The following is a 27,301-nucleotide window of genomic DNA, read 5'->3' as shown; positions in this document are numbered from 1 at the left end:
ACTTTGTGTGAGATTCCATTATATATATATATATGGCAATACATATGTATTCCTTTCCCGTAACACTGCATTTTAAAAAGAATGCTGTACTCACATCAGTCTCTGATAGCCCTTTACTAAGCCATCTCTACTCAAGAAGAATCAGGTTTCATAATATGACTATTATTACTGAATCAATAAGGAATAAGTGGTGGTAGAAATGAACAAAAGCAAAACACTATAATTTCTAGTAGAATAATATAGAAGACATTTATTGAATCAAATGCATTTGAAACATAATGCAAATCTGCAGAATGTTCAGCTATTCAGAATCAAAACTTTCAGTTGTATGTGTATGTATGTATAGAAAGAATATGTGTACATTGTGTTTCCCATGTCAATTCAGGACATAAATGCTGCACTCAGTCTAAATGAGCTATTTACAGAATTCTGATACCTCTACAAACTCTGTTCAGTTCCCCAGACCTGCTTTTTCAGTTTGCCTTATCTTTACTCAATTGAAGGATTGAAAAAAAAAGTGAAAAAACACAACCAAATTTCCATACTGCAAAATCCTGTGCCTACTAGAAGGAAAAGGAAATACAGGTGCATGGTTCAGGCTGCTAATATATCAGTATTTTCTTAGACTCACTGTTCACCCAGCATTAGCTGAGTATGAAGTCTTGTGTGTCAGTGGCATGTGGTACCTCACATGTTTCCAGAACTTAGAATTGGATGACTGTTGGTGTCCTGTGGGTGGCTCTTTCCATTTGATGGTACCTTGCTGCTTGATAATATACCTAAGAGATTCTTGAAGCTTCTCATAAGTCCCAATTATCTCCATTTCCAGAAGGATCACCTTCGTATCATTTTGAATGAGGGCATTGTATAAAGCAATATGCTGATCATAAGCAAGATCTTCACAATTAATCGACTGGTGTGTTAGAATGATGATCAGCCGTCTGCTCTTCTGTATCCTCTTCTCGATTGCACTGGCTGTATCTAAAAATGTACAAGAATATGAAGAGACCGTGAAATCTCTTTTTTAAACTATTTTGTGTTTAGGCATTTCATTTCCATTGCTTTCTAACCAGAAATAACCTGTCTCTTTTCAATCTGATACATTTTTTTCATTAGGAAAAAAGCTGAAGAGCTCACAGTAATCGTAGTTTCCTTTCAGATGTTCTCGCTAACTGAAACCTTAATATTTTAATTATACTTAGGAATTGTTAGGAATTTCCAGATTATACCAATTTTGTTCTTGATCCATCTGTTTCCATATAAGGAATTTTATACCATTGAGGTTAGTGATTTACAGACAGATCCTGCAATACTTACTAATGAAAATTAACCATTTGGGGACATTTTGGTGACTATTACTTCTAAAAGCCTTATTTACTTCTAGAGGGTGCATTAAGTCTGCTGAGCTATTTTATGCTAATTGATATGCTAACCTGTGTATTGTGTTGGCATCCACCCTGCTGCCTCACCTGGAGCACCAAGCAGTGCGCAAAGAGGACTTATGAAACAAGTATCAAGTGCTGAAGTGTCATAAGTGTCAATTGACTGTGCTGCAAGTCTGGACAGGGCAGATGTAGCATTTGTATTTCAGCATGATAAAGGGTGATTTTCTGCTTGCCCACTGCCAGGTTAGGAAGGGCTGATCAACCACAATTAGGGCAGTGATGATGGAGGGTTGTGCCTAGGGAACTCAAGAACTGGCATGCCATGGAAGAAACATCTGGGATAGTTTGGAAAGCTCCAAGTCAAGCTTCCAGGAGCTGCTGTTCTCAACAACCTGCCATGATGACTGTGTGAGGAGCACTGTAGATGAGAGCCTTTCTATTGAAATGCTGGTCCGAGCTAGCCAGAAGAGTTTCCTGTAGAATATAAGCTGGAGTTGTTTGGATGGGAGCATGTGATGCTGGGCCAAAGGAAGGAGGTGGGAGCTAAGGAAAGGTGATGCAGCATGTTTTTGACAAAGCCACTGGTACTGATATCATCAGTAAATCACTTGCATCTTCTTTTGCTTTGCCAGGGGCTGCCAAGCCGTTGCAAGGGTCTTCTCAATCTCAGAGAGATCCAGCTTTTTTAGTCCCTAGATCAGGAAGAGGATCCCTTGAATGACTTCTCTGCCCTGTTTCTCAACCCTGAGAGCATTATTCACATAGAATTTGCCTTTCTGTGATGTGCACCAGTTCTAACTGCTTTCATTTTCTTCTTTTTCATTAGATTAGCCAGATGTTAGGAAATCCTGTGGAAGATGAGAAAAATAAGGTAAGCAGCAACTGCTGTATGTTTGGTTCCCATAATAACAGTTTTTAAATTTTCTCTTGAAGTTTTGAAGTGCAGCTCACTGTGCCCAGGACGGAGAGACCATGGAACTGAGATGGTATATTCCTTTCCATTTGGATTTGTGATGCCATACTTGTGACAGGTGGAAGGATGGGCTACATGCTGCAAATATTTCAACTATGGAATTCATTGTGACCAGTTTTGTAGATGGCCAAAGTTTATATGGGTTCAAAAAGTGGCAGAAAATGCTGTGAAAGAAAAATCTAACAGCACCTACTACACACAAAAATTCCAGTCTCTGAAGTCCACAAACTACTGGGAGAATGCAACAGAGGAAGTATCATGTAAGCTTGTCCTATTCTTAAATTCTTTTCCAGATCTTTGCCCATGGCAACTGTTAGAGATAGGATACTTAGCTATGTGCAGCAGTGGTCCAGTCATTGCCTGTTCTTGTGTTATTTTCTTATGTTTTTTTGTATTATAAATACAGCAGCTCTGGCAGTGTTAGACTCTGTGGCAAAAAATGCAATTGGCAGGACAGTGATACCATCACAGGAATAGATGTTATGTTGATGAAACCTCTTGATTTACTGGGTAATACTTGCATTTGGACCTCTTCAGACAGTTATTATGTTGTAGAAAATGCCATTAATCAGTATGACTAGGACAACAGAATGCTAGTTTAAGAAGGCAAATGGGAGCCCAACAGCTGTGCAGTGATGTTCTTCACTTGGATCATTCTGCTTAACTTTCTGTATTATTGGGAGAACATAAGTTACAAGTTACAGAGCTCTGCTCTGGAACTAAGTCGTGAACACTTCTCAAAGTAATAATTCCATTTCACATCCTCTGAACAGTTTTTTTCTGAAATACATGGAGTCTTGCAGTGAAAAATATGATTCATCAAATGCTATGATACATGTTCAGGAAAGATCACAGTAACTAGTAGTGGTATTCTTTTAAAATACTCCTGATTAGTTCTGCACTTAGCATATTTTCAATTCTAAGGTTTTGGATTTCAGAATCTGGTACCCTCAACAAAAGGCTCAAGAGCAGAAGATTGCCGTTTTGAGAAAAAGCAAGAAATAAACTGGAATCAAGAGAGGCAAGTGACTAAGATGGGAAAGTGTGTAGGTAAATGTCCAACTGCCTAGAAGCAGTGAACTTTTAAGTGCTCCCAGTGACAGACAGATTCTGAATATCTCTTTCACCCAAGTGAAAGCATTTTGGGGGAAGAGAATGGACAAAGAAGGGAAAAACAGAAGGCTGTGAAAGAGAAGGAAGGACAGCAGTCTGAGTAAGACTGAAATCAGACTGAATAAATCAAATGGAAGATACTCACTGTCCAAGAATGGCAGTGTGAGTCTTCAGTCTGGCAAACTCCTGCTTTACAGGCACCAATTCTTGGCTTGGTACAGTAAAAAAGTTTTTGTTTTCAGGCAACTTGTTAGATTCCCTGTTAGTCCCTGAGTCTTTGCCTCATTGTATGCCATGCACAGTTTTATTTGTGATTGCCCTCTGTAAACCACAGCTGAACAGTGATGTCCCATAACAAAATAGTTTCCTGTCCCTAATCACTTGAACAAGTTGTGTAAGTTTTTGTCATTGACAGTTTCATGAACTACTGTTAGTTCCTTGTTCTGTATCTGGTATGCTGGGTATGGCCTGGCTCAGTCACCTGTGTAGCTTTTTCTTACGTCTGTGTTGCAGTGGTTTTTCTCAAGGGCTGGCAGAACTTTTGCCACTCTCCAGAAGAGAAGGAGATCAAGGATCTTATCCCAGCTCTGGGCAGTTGAATGACACCTGGCCCAGTGCTGATTTCAGAAATATGTAATTGAAAATGTGTCAACATTGGCTCCATGACTTCATTCTGACAGGGAGAGAACATCTAGTCCACAGAACACCAGAGCACAAGATAAACAGACATGTTAGCTCTGGAGGAAGGCAGAAAGCACCTAGATGCCTGCCGACATAAGAGATAATGTAGAGATGTTCATATGAAAAATAACACAGATTAATTTTACAGATTAAATCCAGTTTGGAAGACAAGCAAAATAGAATAAAGAATACAAACTGCCTCCTTGATTAATACTAGAAATTGTGTCAAGTGAAAATAGGTCATTTCAGTGAACAGAAATTGAACTTCCTGTAACTTGAACACTCTTGTCACAGGTTAAAAAACCCTGAGCGATAACAGCAGGATTAATTTCTCAGCTTAGTCTGTGGTTTTCTCCTCTTCAGTTTCTTAGAGACCCGCTCATGCATGGTTTAGTTGTGGCTTTGCCTGAATAATGGCTATGCAGTTCACTACCCAAAGAGCAGGTGTATGTCTAAAAGTGTCGCAGTTCAGGTCACATTTTCTGCATGACCCAAGGAGGTAGTAAACAATTTGTGCTACTACCCTACAACTTACTTTCCTTAGAACACCACCACGCAAAGTGCCCTTTCATTACCTTGCCTGAAAGAACAATACACACACAGAGCTGCTGATGAGACCAGTAGCCTGCTTAGGAATATAGAGGGACCTCCTATACTCCCAAAAGGGAGTAGAATCGCAGTTCACTCCAACTTCACAAGGCATTCAAGCCTAATATAGTCTGAAACTTACCTTCGCCAGGACATATATCTCTCCCATAAATGCATAATTTATATCCACATTCATTTTCTAGAACATCTGGCAGAATATGGTAAACAAAATATCCCACAAAATTAGCTTCACTGGTGTGGCTTTTTGGGTAGATAACATATGCATCATATATCTTCCCATCTGCAAGGTAGAACAAGAAGAAAGTTCATGGCATTAACATAGATTAGAGCTGTCTATTGCAAGAGCTAGAAAAGAAATTTTTTAAAAAAGTCTTTGAAATAGATCTAAATTGAATAATAATGCTAATTTGAATAATATATATCATTGGACACATTTGGAAAATAGAGACTGTGCATGTTTGGTGTTTTTCTATGCTCAGTTGTTATGTCTTGTGTGTTTGTAAGTTTGAGGAAGCCAACCTTTGTATTATGAAGGCTGTATCCCAAAGTATGTAGAGTAAGATGCACATTGGGATGAAACAGAGATGAAGCTCAGCATTTGTTATTTCAGTAATACAATAGACTGTTAGCAGCCTTTGTCTTATAAGACAAGAGGCTTCACTTGGATTCTTCCTCCTTGAGGAAATTACTCATTGTTCCCATGAAATATCCCATTTCTGAGTAAAAGGCCTCTTTACTCAGGAAGTGGTCTTGCAGTCAGAACCAAGTACCAAGTCAAATATTTCCTTCTGTCTTTTTTCATTTTGTTCAAATATGTTTTTCTTCATACCATTTGCTTTCTAATCTGAAATATTTCCTTCCTTCCTATCTGGTGCAGATCATTGTATCCCTTCCTTAGCCTAAATGATTTCAGAAAGCAGGAGAGAGTGAAGAATCAGGCTATGAGGTCATATGAGTTTGGTAAGAAACTTTCAAATTCAGAGATTTCCATATAACATGCCTCTTCCTTTTTTTTTTAACCTTTTTGCACAATTCTTACTCACCATCCTTGACTGAGTAGGGTTGAAATATCTCCCGATACAATAGGACAATATCAACTCGGAAAGACTGATAAAGTACAACAGAGACTGCTATTATTATTAACAGAACTAGAAATCCTATGATCATGAGGACACGGGGATGATCCACTGCAAAGAAGAGAAATAAAGAAAGCATTAGCTGTACAGAAGTTGACATGTGGGCTGAAACCTCAGCCTCTTGTATCCTTACTACTGGTATGGCTCTAAGGAGTTCACAACAGATACTGCAAAACTTTTTCCTTCCACGTTGGATTAGCCAAAAGAGAGGCCTGTTGCACCTCTGTTTCGCAGAAGCATATTAAGCAGAGCATAATTAATAGTTGCTGGCTTTGAACACAGACAGAAGTGTACTAAACTATCACAGCTGGCAACAATGTACAAGTATTTTGTAACATTGTAACACTGTTAATAACATAAACAACAATGGTATATATGCATTTCATAACACAGTTGAGCATAAGTATAAAAATAGTAAGTGGCCACAAATGGGCAAGCATAGACTTGTGGTATAGATGTACAAAGGGTACAGAGAAACATGCAAATAATAAAATCTGCAAGATAAGAACAAAGTATGTAAAACAAGCAGGAAACCAGAACAAGTCCTGTTCATAAAAATAAGATAAACTATTTTGGAGGCAGATGAGATTCTCCCCCTCCTCTTTCTTTGGGGAGCATAAAATACCAATGATGAGTAAGGAAGAATCAGAAAGAAAGATGTCACCCACTGCAGTTCCAGCTTGCCTCTTGGAAGAGCTCTTGAATCTGATCCTCAGCCTCAGACACTATCAAGGACTGCAGCTATCAATTCTGTGCTATTGTAGACTCACAGCTTATTTTGGATGAGGTTGTGACTGACACTCTTCTAGGGAATATCTGTGTTCCTGTAACAGCCCAAACTTCCTCTTGTTCTGTAATTCATGTAATTGAAGTTAATCTAGATGAGTACATTCTCTACATGACATCTGGTCCTGCTGCAGTAAGAGAGCTAGAAGCAAGATAATTTCTAACTCCCTCCAACCTTACATTAGAGAGTTCAAAAGCTTAAATCCACAGATTGTTAGAGCCACAAAGCTGAAGAAGACATTGTTGGCCTATGTTCTGGATGTATTGAATTCATCCAGGATTCAGTACTGAAAACAGTATGATTCCAGATAGCCAAGTTTGAAATTAAAATATCAAAGAAAGTATACAGCAATTATACAAGGAGGATGCATTATCCCTTTGGAGAGAAGAGTAACAGCATTTGCCTCTTAGTAGAAATCTGCTCCAAAGCAAGTGAAAGATACATGATTCCATTCCTCTTGGTTTTAATATGTGGACTCAGAGCACTTCCATGTACATTTTCTTTCAGATAGCTAAACCTGGGTAAGAGATTTCTATTTGCAATGCCTCTTCTTCACCTACTTTTTCCTGCCCAGTGTGACAATTCATCACTCTCTATTTATAATAATACAACTGCTTTGGGACTTTTCTGTGATTTCTTGGCCATTTAAAGAGAAAAAGAAACATCATGCCATCAGGCACCTGATGAAGCCTAGCTGCTCCAGAACTGGGAGGTCTGGGGAAACATCCCTCCAATAAGATTAATGTGGGCAAGCAAACAACCAGTTGCTTTCATAAGGGCATTTGGCTATCTACTAGCAGCAACTATGTCATATGGTGCCTATGAAGGAATGTTGCCCTTGTGAACTTCTTCAAATTTATGATTTGATCCATTTTCCCTATTAATACATACACAGACAATATCAGAAAACTCCTCTCACTGCCTGGTGAGGATGATCCAAGGAACAGAGGTTGCCACTGTTTCTTACTATTTCATTTGTTGACAGCATGCCTGCACAAACACTGTTCTAACCCATTGCCTAAATATCTAGCAAATGGCTAGAAAAATAGTTCCAACACCAGCTTCTGTAATTATGAACCTTAAAGGAGCTGTTTACATTTAATTTTCCACTAATCAGACCAAGGCTGAAAAAAGTCATAAAATTCCCATGCTTATAAAACTTGTAAAGACTCAGACAAGAACCCCCACAGGGGTCTTCCTGGAAGAGCAGATTCAGTTCTCAGTACGGCTGACTTGGCCTCTCATTTCTCTGGAATAAATCATCTATAATTCAGCACAATGAGGGCTGCAGCCAGAAGCCACTTTTGGAGGCCTTCAACAAGGCTATTCAGATCCTGAATCTCCATTTGACTTCGCTGCACTATTTAGCACCAGAGAGTTCATGAATAGTCTTTTAAAATTACGTATTTGTATTCAAAAGTAATGAGAATGCATAATTTTCTGCTCACAAAAAAACAATATTTGAGAGACTAAAGAAAATAAGTCAGAAGAGGACATCTGAAGGCATCTCCAAACAGATGCTGAAGAACTTTTTTATAACTTCATTGGTTTTGCAGTTGAACACATCCAGACAGTAAAGACAGAGAGCTGGGTCTGGAATTCCTGTCCACATCCATCTACCAGAGATGAGTCGAAAGGTTAGGTCCAGTGTTAAACGTCTCTGAGAAAGAACAGACCTGATGTTCTGGGCTGAACTCTATTCAGAATGATGTGAATTTCTGGCATCGTACCTAGCAGAGAGTTCACAACAGGAAGATTTGTATTCCTCTAGCCATCTGTGAATGAGAAGAGAGCAATACTAACTCAGGAAGAAACAAGATGATACTTGCGGGTCAGACCCATGTAATGCCAGTGATTTAATCACCTCTGAATGAAGACAGGGGACTGGAAGAAGCCCGTGGCAGCTTATAGTTTAATTAGAGGGAGGCATTTTGGAGATATTCAGACAGCCCTTGTATTCCCTAGAAGACAGATTAAAGGGATGCTGAAGCAATTTTCCTATCCTGACTCAGCTCTGCTGGTGGAAGGAGTTAACACTTCCAGTGTTTCAACAATTACTTGTCCTTGCCTCTCTGTCAGGAGTCAAGTGTCCCAGCTCTGCCAGCAGAACTACTCCTATGAGTGTCAATCTGCTGCAATCAAAATGAGCTGAATTTGCTTGAACAGTACAGCTGATCAGTTTGTCTCATATTGGAGAGATGGTATCTTCCAGCATGAGAGATACCAAGCAGCTGTGGAGGGCAACTGAGTAGTCTGGCAGGCAGAGTCTCTGCCTCTTGCCAGGTGTCTGGCAAGACTAGCTACATCTTAGCCATGAAAGAAGAAAGAAAAGGGAATTAAAAGTTGTCACAAATTCCTCAGCCTTGCAGTGAACAGAGATCAACACCACACAAAAAGTTATGCAGATGATCTCAGAGCATATCTTGTGGTAGAGGAGGAATGTGGAATATGCGATCATCACCATTTCTGGAATTAGAAAGGGAGACTCAGGACTGAAAGATATGGCAGGAAATGAGGCAGCCCATATTTTCTGTAAAGAAGGATTAACAGACATAGGAATGTTTTTAAGAACATTAAGGAGTCAGAAGATATCAGAGAACCTCAGGAAAAATGGAGAGAGGAAAGATGGGAAATTGTGTTGCAGAATGGTTCCATATTGCCTGGGGATGATCAAAGACTTTGCAAGGGATGGGTGAGAAAAGACAGAGAAAGAACTTCCTCAGCATGAGGAGCAGCAGCCTCTGAATGTAGCAGCAGCAGTTGAAAGATGTGGACATTGGCACTTCCTGGAGGGACAGATGAAAGCAAGTTATAGAAATTGCATAGTTATAGAAATTGTCAAAGTTCATAGCCAAATCCTCACTAAAATTCTGCTATTAAAACAGAGAGAGAATGTGTCTGATTTCCCTGTGTCTGAAAGAGAAAGTGTTCCTCATCTAGATAATGCCAAATCACACCAAATGGAGCTGACTGCATTGCATTACTTCTCGTAACTGACATACTTAGATCATGTAGATCACTTCTAAAGAGCTAATTAGTTTCTCCTAGCAGGCATTGAGTTGCAGCATTTATCTCATATTTAAAAAGAGAAGTAAAAAGAAATTCTTGGGACAGATACTACATTCACCTTCCTGCACTTTTCTTCACATACACATGTGAATATGTGCATATTTACATAGCATATATCCTAAACTGTAAAATACACTTTTTTCCTGTGAAAAGTTAAGCAGCTGTGCCAATCACAACCTTTCCTGGCACTATTAAGGGAGTATATTTGTTTGCCATGGAGATAAAAACAAACAACTGTCACCACCCTTGCCTGTGAAAGAAACCTCTCATTTTTCTTCACTGTTCTCTTTAGCAATTTTTAATTCTTATGTGGATTACTATTGTTATCAATGCAAATTATTAATTAATTAAAATGATATGGCTAACGATGAACTAGTGGTTAAAGTATTTAATTATGGCTCAGAAGATTATAATTAATTCCTAGTTCCCATTGAAACTTTCTATGTGATGGGCGAAATCACTCATTCAGCAAGTTTTTGAAGAAAGAGACTATTACTGTAAGAAAAAACAGGTTCTAACAATGTGATCACCTACAACATCTTCACTTCCTCCCTTAACCTGTCATCTGTGCTACTGCACACCATTTAAATAGTTCATGAAATGCCCCCAAAACTGCTTCATTTCAGTCTTAGGTGGCAGAACACCTGTTGTTGATCTCTTACTGCCTGTCAGAAGTCTGTGCTACAAATAACCATAATGTAACCATAACGTAAGCCTGACTGAATGTCTCGAGAAAAATCCAGAATACAGAGCAAGATTGTGTTAACATTATAGTAAGTGGGTGGCAAAAGTAGGCTGCAGAAAAGACAAAGGAACAACCATGGATTTTTTAAAACCTGCTTTTTCATTAAAGCAAAAAACAAAAAGAACAGTACACATTTTTATTGCATAATTACAGGGCATGAGGCACAAAGAAAACACTGCAGCATTTTTATTATACATAGAGGCAAGCTATCATTGTTTTAGCATAAATATTGCTGAGCTGTGTGAGGAACGAGTGAAGAAAACTAAAGCAGAGCATAACCATCTCTGGATGTAGCATCGCTTACACCAACAGTGATGAGTAGCAGAAGCAGGCGTCTTGACAATAGCAGCAACAAGGAGAAGGGAATAGACATCCACACAAAACAGGCAGCAGCAAAGTGGGTCACAGTCAAGAGCTTTCATGAACATTTACTGAAGACCTATGGATAAAAACAAAATAAGATTTGTGTACAGAAGGAATCAGGCTTAATGAATCACTTAATGAATGCAGAGTATCAAATATATTCATTCCTTCATATAGTCATTTCTTCATATAGTTTGTTTGGGGGGTCAGTAAAGGACTTGTATTGGCTGAACTACAGCAGGAAGCATTATGCAGTACTACACTCCAGTTTCCTTCCCTTTCATCACAAGTACACTTCCACACTCAGGTAATTCAGCCCAGAGCTGATGTGTGCTGCTAGCTTCCTGAGCTATGCTACGCTCTTACTCAGTAATATTCAAATAAAACATCTCCTGTTACCTTCCTCTGGTGGGATTCTGTGCCGTGTGCTGAATGATGACCTATCCTCTGTTCCAATTCACCTACATCCCTTTCTCTCTAGGCTACAGCAAGGAAATATGTGTAGGCTTGAAGCCATAATCTTGTAGTCATAAATAGTCAAGAATATTGCATGACGTTGCTGTGTGGATCACAGTAAACCTGTTCCTACTCTGTGCCATTCTCTCATAGAAAACTAAGTCTAGTTAAAGGCCTCTTGATTTCTTCTCAAGGTCCTTGGTGACCCAGCATATCTGAAAGAATAAGAAGGGAAGCCATTGACCACAGCTTTTTGTTGTGCCTCCACAGGCACAATCATTTATATTATAAGAGTCAAGCTCGGTGGTGCTGGAGACAGTGTCTTCTCTGGGGTCTGACTACCACCACGGAACAAATTCTCACAGGAACTAAAGATCATCTTAGACCTCACCATTTACTGTCCTTGTGTCTCCTTTTCTGACAGAAATGATTGCAATTATGACTTTGAAACTGAAACCAAGAGAAAGTCTGCAATGTGACACTCACAACTCTATCTATCTGGCAAACAGTCAACAGGGGGAGAGAGGATGAAGCCAGACGTGGCCGAAGTTAATCACACCACTTAATGTTCAACTAAAAAACAAGGCACTACAGCGATGGATGTGGTATGGGAAAGACGAGGGGAGGGAACATGAGAGAAGGAAAGCAAACTGGCAGCTGAAACTCTGCTTTTAATGTTTGCCTTATTTTCTGGCATTGTTCTGCACTAGAAACAACAGTTTAATTCTCAAAAGAAGATGAATCGCTGCTTCTCATAATGCATTTTAACAATGCTGACAAAATAAGAGGTCAGTTCTTTGCCAGGCACTCATTTACAGAGGCTCCTTTACAACCTGAGTCCTTTTTCTATAGAAGACTACATTAAACCAAGGTGCTTCAAATTCAGGTGCAGTGCATGCCTTCAAGGCAAGAGAAATTTGCCACTAAGCAGGATCATCCTAGAAACAGGATATTCTTAATGCAGGGCTGGAACGTTGTCCTGCTCTTCATAATCTCTCACTGGTACCATTTGACTAATGCCCCCTCCCTGGCAGAGGCAACCCCAAGAAATTTTGTGGCCATGGAAATTTTGCCTCCGACTTCAGTGCATAGCAGACTCTTTTTTTCTTTTCTTAATGGAAATAATAGTAATAGTAATATCACCAACATATTTTTGACATTTCAAACTGAGTGTAAAGACTGTAAGAATATACAACAAAAAGATTCCACCCTTACATTGTGCCTTCAGTTGTAGTGTCACCTTGGCCTTTGTGTTTCCCATTTCATTCACTGCTACACATGTGAAATTTGCCTGAAGATCTTCCTTTTTTATTTCAGTAATATGTAAAGTGGTCTCTCTATAATATTCATGATCATGTCCTTCAAAACTAATAGAGAAAAAAGCTGTTACTGTTGGCTGTTAATAGCTAGGCAGAATTTGCACAGAAGAAAGATTATTCCATGTTATATGTACTTACGAAAGAGTTTCTTCATGAAATCTTGAAAAATCTAACTTTTTTACTGGGCTGTTATTCACATCCCATGTGACAACAGCTATAGGCTGTTTCTTAATCCCCAGACGGGCCTGACATTTCAGAGACAAAGCAGCACCTAATCAAGATACAGAGACTTGTAAATATTCCATGAAGAAAACAAGTATAACTTTATTTCCCTCATAACATCTTTTACTACAAATCTTTACACTACCTTCCAGTTTTGCCTTAACAATTTTGACTTTTTCTCTGAATTAAAGCTGAAAAGAGTGCATAGAAGATACTTAAGAAGAAATAGTAAAAGAAGGTTTAAACAAATGATCCACTGCAGCAAAAAGGATTACAAAAGGAATTATTTATGTTTGTATTAGGTTAGAAAGGCGATATAGACTTCACTTGCTGATGCTTAATGCACTTAAGCAATTATTGAGGAAATATTGAAGAAAAGTAAATGGTGATTTACACACAAACTTACAGGGACATCATTTAATTTCAGTTTATATTATTTCAGGTAAGCCTGTGTTGCAAAAATAGTCCAAACTTCTCTGTAAAGGGTACCATCAGACAATTTCAAGGTATTTAGTTAAAGCCCTCTTTGCAGTGCATGGAAGCTGTTGCACCTTCAGCTGAGAAGTAATAACTGACTGTGCAAGTAATCCTAGTCTATCACAGTGAAAGTAGAATAGGTTGTTTAAATCCCCTTAAACTGCAACTTAATGCCTAAAAAGCCCATCAAATATATCTAACTCCACATCACTGGGCCTGGGTTGAATTAAAACAGGTTAAAATTATAGTGCAAAAACGTAATGATAAATTCCATTATTAAGTCTTCTTCAAAATCCCCAAGTTCATTAGGCCATCAAAAAATGTTGTTTCAAAAAGTGATTTAAAGTCTGTACTTACCAAGATCCACTTCTGTTACATCATTTTGTTTTGGAAATAAAATTTGAGGAGGCAGTAGTGAGTATTTTGCTTTAGGAATTAGGGAGAGAAAGAATGCACACATTAGAAAGATGTGAAAATGTGTTTTATAAGATAATGAATATAATCTGTACTGCTACTACTTTAGCATCTCTAAGTAAAATTGCAAACTAACACTACAACAGTGTGTCAGAAGTCTGCTGGGATCATCTGATTTTACTTCTATAACCAAACTTTTCTGGGGAGTCTGTCCATGTGAATTTACATGTTAATAGTTTAAGTATTTTCTCCCCATTTATTTAATTTTTACATTTGTTCATAACAAGAAAGGAGATGTTTTATTTTCTCAAGTATTGTTACACCTGCTGAATGGAAAAAAAACAAATACAGTTTGTGTGTTTCCTCAGTTACTTATGTTGCTCTTAAGCAGAGCAAAAATCTGTTTTTAAAAAGAGATGAAGAAATTCCTTCAGATATTTACGAAATTATTTATATCAATGATATAAAATTTATGCATTATATGAAATGGGGACCCGCTAGCCTACAGCTGCCTGTGTTCACCTTTGTTTCCCCCCCATCTCTATAGTCTGACATCTGAGCACATCCAAGTCTTGGCCTCTGTGCACTGTCTGCACACATTAGATACAAAACTGCTTCCCACTACATCAGTCTGCCATGACATTGAATATCCCTCATCATAAACTTCTTTGGTTTATGGGAACACTACTTTTCCATTGATATATTTACTTTCTCTCTCCAACAAAAATCGATACGTACAAGCCAAACGACATCCAGCCACTCAACCTGATGTAGGCATTCAGTTCTTTGGGATTTTTTCCCCTGTTGCATTTCTCTTCTTTTCTTGCCCTTTATACTATCTATCTCATACTTCCCACTCCACCCACTTTGCCTGCTCATTGCTTTTTCCTCATTAAGCTTTTCTTTCTCAAGGCACCTCTGTGAATCCCATAACCACAGCTCTCCAAAAAATCTGTAGGAACATATTTAATCCCCTGGATGCCAGGCTGTCAGAAAAGCAATTCTCTTTCCTCATCCTAACTGTTTTTAATTTTCACTAGCTGGATCTGGGAAAAAAAGATGTCAGGAGAAAGACAGTAATGTCATAACTATATATTAATGTTAATATCTTAAGAGGTTGAAGTTCCTCTGGGTCTATGTGGATCTGCAAGGCAACAGGGATTTACTTCATTTACTTTACTATAAATGCCACATAACAGCTTCACTCAACCAGCACACTAATTCTAAGGGCTAATAAGAACTTGAGAAAGTTGGTGTTGAATATTTTGAATTTGATAAAAACTCTGGAGCAGACTCAAGAGACTCAGATTTCACAAGTTATGTTGCAATCCCTTCTTTCCACACTGATTTCACAAAAAGTCAAATTGGCTTTGAAATGAAGGAATCTGCCTGGATGTGGCAAAGGCTTCTGTCATTTTGGATGGCTCTGTGCCAGATAAAAAACCCACAATTTTCAATATAACTAAAACAGGACAATATCCTTGACTGGTTAGGGAAGTTTGATGAAAGCACATTCAGACAAAGCTGAAGTGTTAGGCAGAGAGGTGTCATGTAGACCAACAGTTTATTACATGGTAGAGGGGGAGGGGAGGCACCACATCTCCAAATCTAAAGTGTAGTAGTCTTCAACACAAATCTCTCCTGTCTAGCTCAGGATAATCAGAATGAAAAGCTGTACTGAGACCGGTGCACAGCAGCAAAACTGGAATGAAGGTGCCTACCTTCTAAATTAGTATTCTGCCCACAAAGCTGTATGCCTTCCCAAAGAAAAAAGCTTTGATATCAGTCTGCAAATGAACATTATCTATTTTTACAATAAAAGAAAAAAAACAGCTAACTCCTTTTGCATTAATCTGATTGCAGACACATTTGGAAGTCTTGCAGGTTGATACAATCTGGAATGGTTGACTGTTGGCATGCTCTTCCCCTGACTGCTGTCCAAATAGTAGCCCTCCCTGAAGAGGGTGCATCCTAGAAGCAATGCCAAAGTCCATACATGTCAGTCATGTTGGCCGTATTCCAAAAAACAAAGGCAGAGTAATCACTGAGCTCCACTCCATTCGTGCATATGTATATACCCCACTCTGGTCCTACACAGAAGATGTCTTATTCAGGACAAACGCAACAGCATTTGTTAGTCCTTTTGTCAAATAAATGTTAGATAATCCAGATGCACCAGAAAGTATTGATTGGAGGCTGTTAGCACATCAGCGATGCAATGAATGAGATCACCAAGTGATCCTCATTAGCTACATAACTTTGCCCCAAAACAAATAGAAAGCAGAGCTTTGTGGTACCCCACTAAAGAGACACTTTGCTCCAGAACTGAGCACTATCAGACAGCCAACACAACCACAGTATGTAACCAGAGTAATCAGAAACTTTTATCAAAAAAATGTTTGAAGCCACATAAGAATGTAGCCCTATCCTACTCCATTTGGATTCTCATCCATAACATTCACATATAAAAAGCTGATTTAAAGTTTCATCAAAAAGTCACAACAAACCAGCAGAAAATCTCTGTAATGTAAAAAAAGAGTTTCCTTTGCTTTAAGGAGACAGGAGTATTAGCAAGCTATAAAATCATCCTCTTACCATTACTTACGAAAATTCTTGTTGCTGATACATTAAACGCATTTCCGTTGTGTGTGTAGATAAATTGACAAGTATAATATCCATCATCCTCTTTTCCTGGATTGTTAATAAAAATATATTTATCTCTCTTGAAGTATCTCTCTCCTTGTAGAGGTTTGCAATCCTTGAAAAGAAAGCTTTCATTATTTGGCTGCATATAGCTACTCACAGTGATCTGCTTTACAATTGCGCTGTCAGGGTTTTATTTACCTTGTACCACTGGACGATAGTAGCATTCTTATAATTGTCAAATGTAGGACAAATGATTTTTCCTCTTCCGGTGTCATTTGGATAACGTATCTGACTTGGGAAACATATTCCTTGCTTGTACGGATGCACCTGCACACTTACGTTGAACTCTTTTGTGATATTATTTGAACTTTAAAAACAGAATACAGGTATGTAAATGACAGCATATTTATATGGGATATATTGAATATTTGTAGCAAATGTGAGTCCTGTTTTATAAACACATAGGTGATTACTGTAGTTCAGTTGCATTTTGTTTTTTAGTCACCCTTTATAAAAATAGCAATTGCAGAATGAAAGTTACAAAAATTGATGTACACCATGAAAATGGCTATTGTTACATAGATAGAAGAACAAGTAGAACCTATTATTAAAACATGCATGTTTTTTGCAGTCTTACACCTTTCATTTTTCAATGTTGCACTTACTAATGTACAACACAAGTATAGTTTCCAGAATCTTCTCTAGAAGTAGGCAGAAACCAAAGTAATCTTTTTAAGGAAAATGTTCGTGATCCTTCTTCTTCTGCAGGAATTATTTTCTTAGTCTCTGTGTGATACCAGGTGACTCTAACATATGAACTCGGTGGGGGGCATTTTATAACTAAAGCATCACCTTCCATTGCATCAACTGCAAATGAACAAAAGACAAAAGATCTCAGATTAATTAAACCTTAGCCCATTGAAGACAGAGGAGAACTTGGCACTAATATCTTTGGATGAGTATTTCATCCTTTATGTTTTATATCTGCCCAGTAGAAAAGTACAATCCAACCCCAGAAGAAGCCATGCATTCATGCACCACATCCTGTGACCTCCCTGCATAGTTTTGACCTGTTCTAGCACAGGGCAGTACCGTTTTAACTAAAGACACTTTAAACCATCAGAAGGTTCATCAGCACAGCCCTCTTCTGGTGGCTGAGCAAGTTCCTGCCCATCAGCTGAGCTGCCACAAGTCCAGGTCCACCTTCTGAGGACATGGTGAGATGCTTTCTTCTGCAGCCATCTCTGGTGGCTGAAGACACACTGCCCACATCATTTTTCCTTACCTCACTGGTCCCCCTGCTAGACCAGCAGAACAGAAATATGTGAATGCTCCCTTATCTACTTTTGTGCAAGGCTAGTCTGATGTCTCCCACTACCAGAGAGGATGCACGCACACTCTGCAGAACACATTTCGTTCTGCTAGCTCTGTCAAGGGCACAGTTGCCTCTCACATAGCAATAAAAACAAGGAATTAAGGAATAAAAATGTCTTAGCTACCTCGGCAACTTCCAAAATAAATCTTGAGTCCTTGGTAACACATCACCTCTACTCTGGGCAAAACTGCGTTAGCTTAAATCTAAAGATCAAACTTTCAGAGACAATGTATAGCAAACTCATTCCCAGCAGACTTTTTTTATGAAAACATTGGCTTATGCAGCAAGTTATTTGCAAAAATAATAACTACTGTGTAGGACAGAACAAATAAATAAATTCAAGCCAGACATACAGTAAAAAAGCTGATTTTTTAAATTGGAAAATAGTGATTTATTGAAATGAACTTATGTAAATCTTTACTTCAAGTCCCGCTGTTATTCTAAACAGGGATTTAAATACAGGTCTTTCACAATGAAAAGCATTGGCTTTAACATTCTACTACAAAGTTAGCCTAGCTTGCTTTGGTCTAATGCATATTTGTTTCTACAACAGAAAAGAGTCCTTGCTCTGCTTTTTTAATGAAGAAGAAAATCAATACATTTCTTTTTTCTTCCCAAGGGAAAAACTAGTAGAAGAAGGAAGTCTGTAAATAAGATCATCAAAACAAACACCAAAATTCAGAAGAGGTTCTTTTTGAAGTTCACAAGAATGTAAAAATATTAAAGTGTAAAAGACAGAAAAGAAGAATCTGATGGAAAGGTGAAAAGAGAGTAGAAAGAAACAGGAAAAAAAAAGCAGCTTAGGAAAACAAACCACAGGCACACTCACACACTCACGCACACACAAAAGAGAAAAGTGGAAAGAGCTGGGAGTAAGACACTAAATCCTTTTTTTTTTTTTTTTTTTAACTGAGACTATTTCAACTTTTGAATACTGCAGGTGGCCCAGAGAAACTTTAAACAGGCAATACTGACAGATGGCTTAAGTGCCCAGATACCTGACTAATGAACTAGCTGCTGAAAATAGATATTCTTAAATGAAATTTAAATTGCATTTTAGAGAAAAGAAGGATGAGAAAATCAGCAAGGCTGGAGATTGGCAAGTTGGTAGAAGAGTTACGATAAGTCAAGGAAGAAGAAAATGAGAAAAGGTAACCAAATAAAGAATAAAGAATAATGGGGAAAGTCTCCCCATCAAAAATGACACTGAAGAAGTATTCTCACTTCCTGGCTATCGATGTGTAGGTGCACAAGTCAGGTGATAAGTCTCTCTATCTATCTGCTGAACAGTTGGGTTCTGCTCTGGATCTCTTTCTAAAGAAGCCATCCTTCCCTGTTGGCATTACATACAGCCTTGCTTCCTAACTCAGGCATCTAAATTAGGCACATCATATGTGTATTCCCAAGCATGTCATTTTCACACCATTGCCTCCCATGGGCCCTGCAAATACAGTGGGAAGTGTCAGGGGTGTGAGGAAGGGGGGGGCATTGCCCCACCGAGAAGGGAAAACATGGGAAATACACCATTCTTCAGGAAAAAAATAGAGGAGGAGAGACAACACAGAGAAAATGAGAGGCCTCATCTAAATTCAATGACATCAGGGAAAATTATCTTGGCAAATCTTGTAACAGAATTTGGCCTCTTAATAGATACAATTTATTTGTAAATTAGCATTCATATTGAAAAACTGAGAATACAGGCTAATATTTAGAGATAGATATCTTACGATATTTTTCAGACAAATAAGCAGCCAGGCTGGAGACTAGAACGACATGAGTGCTCCATAATGCTAAGTCACTGGCCGGTAATGATTGCAGGGATAGTCCAGCTGACCCACCAGAAAGAGCCTATTGTTTTGAATATCCCCCATGTCCAGGGGAGCACCACTATTCCACTGCATTTGTGGGTGAACACCCCACAAAACAGGATATTATAAAGCATTTTTAATGAGCAATGGGTCTAGTCCCAAGGAAGGTCCCTAGGTCAGCAAAGAACCTATGCATGTGTCCTGTTCAGTGAGATCTAAATGTGCTTTTAGAGACTTTACCCATCTGGGGCCTAGAATACCAGCTGTTCTCAAATTCTTTCAGAGAGACTTTCTTTCAGCTTGTAAAGATGCCAAGGAGCAGAAGAACCACTTAGACTTAATGTCACAGAAATGGACAGTACTGGGTGCGTTTTAATATACGGAGAAAATGGTATGTAAAGCTAATTTTAAGCTGTGATTTGCAGCTTGAGATAAACTCGCTAATTTTACATTTAAAAAAATTACTGATGTTAACAGCCTACACGTTTCTGCAGAATGAATTTAATCACAAAATATATTTTTAAAACGTGACTTACATGATTCTGATGTCATGGAAACCAAGAAGAAAGCAGATAGGAAGATCAAGTGTACACACCACATCCTATCTCTAAATCAGAAAGAAAAGCATTGATATCTCAGAATATACTTTGACTTCATCAGTTATGCTATTGCCATGTTACTGATATGCATCTATTGACAGATAACAGTGTCATACAATGATAAACTGAGTCACATGAGGAGCTCTGTACAGAATGCGTGCGTGTGCATGTGTGTGTGCGTTTAGAGCTGTTTTTGCAGCTTTGAGACTATGCTCTTCGCTCAGTGAATTGCATCAATGCAATACTTGATGTTCCTTTAGAATTACCGTTGTGAGTTAATTTAATAGGGGGGAAAGATTACTCTGCCAAGCTGGGCCTCAGACAGAAGCCTCTTTTGGTTTGTTTGTTTGGTTGGTTGGTTGGTTGAAAAGGAAGCTAAATGCACTTTGGCATTCTCTTCATAATGAAGTGTGAAAAAAATGTACCTTGATTTAAAAAAGATTTGATCCTGTATTTGAAAGTATATACACTAGCCTACATCCGATCACCTGCTTAGGTGCACAACAGCACTTTCTTTGCTTCTTATTGAAGTGGAGGTGTCTTCAATGACAGCTTCTCACTTCTAAGTGGTTAGCAGTAGGAACAGAAAGAGATGAGTGCCACCAGCAATACTAACCTGAAGGAGAAGTGAAGAAATGGACTGGTAAAGTAGGTAAAGGAATATACATTGCACTCTTAACAGCAGTAAGGCTGACACTGTGCTTCATTGATGTGTTTTATTTGTGTCTAATTGACGTGCACCAGGTATAATTCAAACTTGACAGCATCGCTCAGGCACTCCTCAGCAAACCCCTTTATTAAAGAAATTGGCTATATGTTTGTGGACATTAGCTTCAACCTAATCTATGAATATCTCAGGAGACAGCAGACATGCAATCCAACTATATTAAGCAAATTTAAGCATTGTACTTACCATTAATAAAGCTTTTGTCCAAATACTTTCCTTAACTGCAGATTACAGAGCGGTGGGTTCTATTATCCTATATAAGGAAGAAGTGGTCCCATGGTGCTACAGCTGGTAGATGAGTTTTCAAGAGAAACCAAGTTAGAAATGAATTATAATACTTTATCCTGCAGGCAGCAAACACAGGAATAGTAGTGAAAAATAGGCAAGAAATGTACAAGCAGGATAAGTACTGTCGTCACACTTACTGCAAGGAATTTTTATTTCTGTGCCAAAGATTTCCAGACTAAACAAACATTGATGGGCCTCAGGAAAACCTATGTTTTTGCCAAGTCTGAAATTTAGAACAAACTTGATTTTGAGCTTTCAGAAATTTCATTGGCTTTATATTGATGTGGAAAGTTTCTTCTTTTAGCAAGTTTGATAACAGTCAGAGATTTACTCCTTAACTTTTAAAAATAGTAACTAACTTTTGGAGAGAGAAGCGTGAAAGTTTCAGTGTATATGATACTTTGCAAAGATAGTCATAAATCACAGAAAATATGAGGTTTAGACCAAAAATGGCATCTCCCCATTAATAGCATGGCAAGGCTGGTGCAAAGCCTATAACAGGAAGTAAGTGAGCAGCTAAGCACTCCTAGAATCAATTTGTGTGAGTAGCTGCTCACTTTCTTTACAATTGGAGAAGTGCACCACATACAAGAACCTGCAGTTCACCAATTTATTTAATTTTAAGGAAATCTTAGGCCAGTTTAACAGATTTTTAGAAGCTATTTTTCAGCACTGTAAGCATCAGAAATTTTGTCCTGGAAGGAATGAATCGTTTGGTCCAGAAGGGAGTTCAGGAGTGACCTGGGACACTGTAGGCCATCAGGGAACAAGGACACAGAGCAAAACATCACCCTAACAAAACTCACAGCATCGACACAGTAAAGCATTTGTCTTTGTTCACCCTTTGGAGCAGAAGCTTCTAACATTATCTAACATTATCTATGATTTCTAAAATTATCAGGGAGCAAACTAGATTGGCAGGTGGGAATCGGAAGCTGAGTTTCATGTGACCAGGTTATTAGAGGCCTGAATCTAATTCAGGACCTGAACAGATTTATATTTGCCAACAATTCTATTAACTTCATTCATCAGCTGAGGTCTGCATCAATAGCAGTTGAAAAATGATATAGGGACACATGGCTCCATATTCTCCTGAGAAAGAAAAGGGAGATGCAAATGTCCTGCACACATTTGGAATACAGTTCACTGTTCAGCTAATATAAGCAACATTTGATAAATACATTTGTAGTGATCTTCTGAGTAACAAATCACAATAAAAGTTTTTCTGGCATGCTGAATTGTGCACCTTATTTCCACAATATATGAGATACCTACATATTCCATTTCTGTCTTTGGATAAAATTGAAACACTGGCATCTAGCTCCATTCTTCCTGAGATCAGATTTTCCTTGACTTGGTTTCACTGTGCCTTGTTATAATACACATCTGCTCTAAAACAACCCTTCATGCCCTGTATTAATTTCTAATCAATTTACTCTTTTGTTACCTATCATTATATGTACCTTTATTAGTTCAAATCAGCTTTTGTTAGCATATGTCCCACTTGTTTTTTCCTCATAGAAATGACTTTTTGCACTTCCAGTTCATGAGCTTTCTCACATCTGCCAGATATATGAGGATCATTCCCAATAATTCATTGTCTCTAGTTACAGCTGACTGTTGCAACTTTGCTGCTTAGCATTGGCTTATGCAGAAGAGACCTTTTCTTCCTAGAACTGTCTGGCCAGATGACCAGTTTCGCAAGCTGACTTAACTATTTGGTACCAGCAAATGTTTGTCATGTCATGCTTATTCTGCGAAGGACTGATGGCAAGGCTGGGACTGCAGCAGGGTATATATACATAATCAGAACTAGCACAGGTAGGTGAAACCATCCAAACGGTATTTATGCAGCTTTCCAAAGTGCTTTTCCATCAGGTATTGAATGTCTATATTATGCAAAATATATATATGTGTATATTCATATGCAAACATGACATGCAAGACAAGCTGCAGCAGGGCTAGTTCATACAACTGAGATTAGATGCGTTTGTATCAACTGAATCTCCAAAATGAACAGTCTGCAAACAGACCCTAAAAGTCAGCTAAGTGAAGAACTCTGAGCTGAATAATGACTAGAATCTAATATCATTAAATTATTTGAAAATTAATAATTATACAGGCATGAAAAAAAGATTCAGAATATCTTTTCTCCTCTACTGTGACTTTTTTCCTCCAAGTTTTTGGTTCCGCTCTATGAACATATTTGTCCCAAAGGAGGTATGCCAGCAACTATATATTTAACTGTCCCACTACTTCTTAGAGCTGTTCTGTTAAGCAAGCAGATACTTAAGCAAGCTGACAAAAGAAAAAGATTGATTTTTAAAGAAAATCAATTTCATAGATTAGATTTGGAGACTGCCTAAAGTCAGGTTCTTTCTCATTTGATATTTTATTTGTAAGCATCTATTTTGTATTTGGCCTCAACTGATACGGCTATAGGAAATACTGGTGATTCATTCGTTACAATTGCTACTCCCAGCCCTAGAAATTTAAGTTTGATCATTAATAAAAAGTGGCAAGGAGCTGGGCTTTCTCCGCTTTTTAAAGACAACTTCGTTCAGGAATGGCTGAGAGCCAAATATTCACCCTCACCAGCTCTTCTAATAGGGGACAGAACAATCCAGAGATAAGAACTTTGTATTTGCTTAATGTTGTATTTGCTGACTGTTGTATTTAGTTTGCTGTTCCTTGAAAAAGTATGTCTTTGAGAGATCTTATACATGCTGGGCTACCAACATGCACCAAGGGCACAAAGGAGCACAAATCAGTTGTGCTGCAAGAACAGATTCTCTCCAGCTAGCTTTGATGATTGCTTTAGTAATTTACTCCATATTTTTAAAAGTCACTGTGTATAGGCAGCAGTTTAAGTATAGTTCAGGTTTCATGAATACATTATGTGTAGTATATGGTCTATAATTAAAGAGACATTTCCTGAAAATACTGAGCTTGGGGAATTAAAAGAACAACAATTTAATTCTGTTTCCATTTTCCACTTAAGTCAGCAGCAAACCACCAAATTACCTCAAAAGAAAGTCAAGCAGAGGTGGCACTTCTAGATTAAAAAATAGCAAGATAGGGACTGATTCACTAGTGCTTTAGGGTTTTTTGTGGCATTACTCAATGCAAAACAAAACGAACGCATCCAAGCATCTGTGATACTTGGACCAAATGAAAAGCATATTATGAAACAAAAGGCAAAGGCAGCAAGACTCCTTATGTCCCAGTCAAAAGAAAGAGGTTCCTATAGCTTGAATACTGTGATACAAAGGCCATGATTTATGAAAATAGTTATGAGAGGATGTTTCTTTCTCCCTGCTTGTGCAAATTTATTTAGAACTTATATTTTATTATATTTGTCTGAAGATAAATCTGCATACCAGATGTTTGTGTCCTCAGTATACCCTAAATTTAGATTCCTAATATTGGGGGAGGGGGGGACACATTTTCCATAAATCTATTTCCTCTTATAATTCATCAGTGTTTTTCTCATGAATAACTGTATTTTAAGAGCATAATTCTAAGCTTCTCTCAGGGAAAGAAGACTTCAGTCTGATGCTGAAAAAAGCACTTGATCCAAATACAGTGCATTTGGCATAATTATCTGAATATGTCAATTTATAGCCCCTAATGATGCAATTTCAACAGAAGACAAAAGAACTGGGAACTTCATAGTTATGCTACAGGAGTTGTAATCTATGAGACTGGAGTCTTTGCTTGCCCAAAGGCAACTATGTTAATAACACATTTTTGTGACTTTTTCCAAAATTGCATTTGACAACAAACTGTTTATAGTACTGTTTATATAAGTGAATAAACATAATGAATACTAAAAACAAATGCATTAAAAACTGCATACTAAAAGAAGATGAAACTGCATACTAAAAAAAGATGAAAATGTTATTGTCATTTCTGCTTTTAAAAGCTTAACAGACTCTACAGTGTAAAAATGCCGTAAAAAAACAATAGTGTGAGATATGTTTACTAAGACGCACATCATTCATTCACCTTCTGAGTGTTATTTTCACTCTTTTATCAAACCAAAATATCCATTCTGACTGGAAATGCTATTAAAATAGCAAGAGCAGCATTGAACTCATTCTAGAACTAGCAATCACAATAATTAACCAGTCACAGCTGTAAGTGTACAATTTAGGAATTCCAGTGTGAAAATATGGCGATGCTAGAATTGCTATATGCATTATTCTTACAAAATTTTAGAAACAGTAAAGTACGTTAATGTATTAAATTCCGAAGAATCCTTTGCACAGTAAATATATTCCATGTCTTTTAATCATTAGTAGAAATATGTCAGAAAACAGAAGATAAATGCATTTCTAAATATACTTCATTATAAGGGAAGTCTTTATGTTGGTCCCAAAATTATTTGTCTACCTGTATTTGTCTATAAATGTGTCCCCTTTATTAATCTAATAGTTTTTCTTGAGATAAAGAAGCACATAAGTGAACTGAAATAAAGTTTCTTATAAAATACTATTTCCAGCAGCAATGATAATGTAAAAATTCAACCTACCATCTGGAAAATGCAGAAAGCAGACAACTGGTTTTGTCTGTGTGGCTGGCTGGATCCTCTGCACTGATTTCTGTACTGCAGCATGTACCAGAGATTACGGGGAACTCTTTTTAACTGGCTTCTGAAACGCATATCCGTAGGAACAAGATATATAACTTCACTTTAAGACACCTCCCACTGAACAGAACTTATCTGCTGGTAAACATGCAAATTACTTTAGTAACCTTGGGTACCTATCAGAGACAACATCTCATAGTTCAAATTAATCGTATCTCTTTTACCAGGAGAATACATTTGCCATTAATCACAAACCATGCCATTTTAACATGATTATATTGCAATAAATCTTCTGGCTATTATTGGCTTTCTCACATGCCTTGAGATAACAAAGAAGGAATGCTCAGCTGGCAGAGGGTGCTTTATAATCGATTTTGCTGAAAACGAGTGACATCTTCCATAGGACCTTGAGCTGACAGTGGGAAGTGGAAATACATGACAGTTGCATGAAAAGGCCTAGTCAGGCAGCAGTTCCTGGGAGTAGCTATAAATATCACTGCAGTAACAGCAACAGTTTTCAGGGAGAGCAACGGCTTTGCTGACATTAAGTTGATAAAAGAAGGCACCTGAGAAACCAGTTTTCTGAACTAGAAGCTAAATAAAGGGGAGGAAAGGAGGCTGAAGGACAGAGCAGTTTCACAAGAAACTCAGGAGCAACTGTGGGAGAACAAGTGGGAGTGGGAAAAATCGCCACGACGATGAAAATGGCCAAGTGTAGTGTGCTTACATGAGCAAGTACTTGGGAGACAAGGATGGGCCGCCAGTACCACTGCACATCAGGAAGACAGTTTTAGGGACCACCATGCATGACAGCTGAGCAGCCTTACAAGCACCACTACTAAACACAGGCACACCAGAACAAAGGTCCCAAACTGTCCCTTTCTTGTGCAGCAGCAAGTCTAAAGGGGCAATGTCAGTACAAAATCAGGCAAAATCCATGGACAAATCATCCTTGGGCACCTTAGTAGAATAACCTCTAATGAGTTTTTTGAAAATCAATGTTTCATTTTTTTTTTAAGTCATAAGAATTTATACCATCATCATTCAAAAACTTTATTTTTTTTCCCCAGCAGAGTTAATAATACTATTTATCACTTCCAGTGTGCTTGGGGATCTGCTGTGAACTGCAGCCATTAACACTGTCAACATTCAGCATAGGAATGTGCAAAAATGTAGCAATTTTGCATACAGGCAAAAATCTTACCAGTCACACCCATGCATTCCCCAGTTCTTGGTATGGCACTTCCTTTGAGTTGCCAGAAGTTGTGATTTCCAAATGACAAAGAAAATGCAAAAGAGCTTTAAAAAAAAAAAAAAAAAAAAAAGCAATGAAATACCACCATGCTTTGGTCAACCATCCAGGGCTGTCTCAGATTACTAGCTTGAAAAACTCACAAACCACTCCCTGCACAGGTTCATGCAGTTTTCATCAGCTTAAAGGCCTTCCTTATCTCCTGACATGATTTTCTAGAGACTCAAACAGAAAGTCTGGAGTAAACCAGCTTCATTCAGTGGATT

General features: G+C 38.1%; 1 protein-coding gene across 3 annotated transcripts; it reads right to left on the bottom strand.

The window, feature by feature from the left end:
• Nucleotides 1-223: 223 nt before the first annotated feature.
• On the bottom strand, nucleotides 224-25,840 carry IL1RL1 (interleukin 1 receptor like 1). 3 transcript variants are annotated; one of them, XM_026103156.2, is made up of 13 exons: nucleotides 25,727-25,840; nucleotides 21,091-21,192; nucleotides 20,666-20,793; nucleotides 20,115-20,185; nucleotides 17,061-17,262; nucleotides 16,594-16,762; nucleotides 16,345-16,507; nucleotides 13,693-13,761; nucleotides 12,775-12,907; nucleotides 12,533-12,684; nucleotides 5,805-5,948; nucleotides 4,883-5,041; nucleotides 224-981 (listed from the first exon to the last, which is right to left on the bottom strand). In XM_026103156.2, exons 4-13 carry the CDS (start codon nucleotides 20,176-20,178, stop codon nucleotides 635-637), a joined length of 1,602 nt encoding a protein of 533 aa, XP_025958941.1. In that variant the 5' UTR covers nucleotides 20,179-20,185; nucleotides 20,666-20,793; nucleotides 21,091-21,192; nucleotides 25,727-25,840; the 3' UTR covers nucleotides 224-634. The 3 variants fall into 3 exon arrangements, with proteins under 3 accessions (XP_025958941.1, XP_025958939.1, XP_025958943.1); XM_026103154.2 differs by lacking the exon at nucleotides 25,727-25,840 and having other exon boundaries at nucleotides 20,603-20,793; nucleotides 21,091-21,721; XM_026103158.2 differs by lacking the exons at nucleotides 20,666-20,793; nucleotides 25,727-25,840 and having other exon boundaries at nucleotides 21,091-21,721.
• Nucleotides 25,841-27,301: the final 1,461 nt, after the last annotated feature.

Source organism: Dromaius novaehollandiae, chromosome 1, assembly GCF_036370855.1.
Source record: "Dromaius novaehollandiae isolate bDroNov1 chromosome 1, bDroNov1.hap1, whole genome shotgun sequence".
NCBI lineage: Eukaryota > Metazoa > Chordata > Aves > Casuariiformes > Dromaiidae > Dromaius > Dromaius novaehollandiae.
Note: the sequence above shows the minus strand (reverse complement) of the source record. Positions and strands in the feature narration are given on the sequence as shown.

Coding starts and splice junctions, on each gene's coding strand:
- IL1RL1 (XM_026103156.2), bottom strand. CDS start 20,178: ATGTGGTGTGTACACTTGATCTTCCTATCTGCTTTCTTCTTGGTTTCC. Junction 12,908..13,692: donor TGTAACAGAAGTGGATCTTG/GTAAGTACAGAC, acceptor TATCTTGATTAG/GTGCTGCTTTGTCTCTGAAA. Junction 5,949..12,532: donor ACTACAACTGAAGGCACAAT/GTAAGGGTGGAA, acceptor TCTTCTTTGCAG/TGGATCATCCCCGTGTCCTC.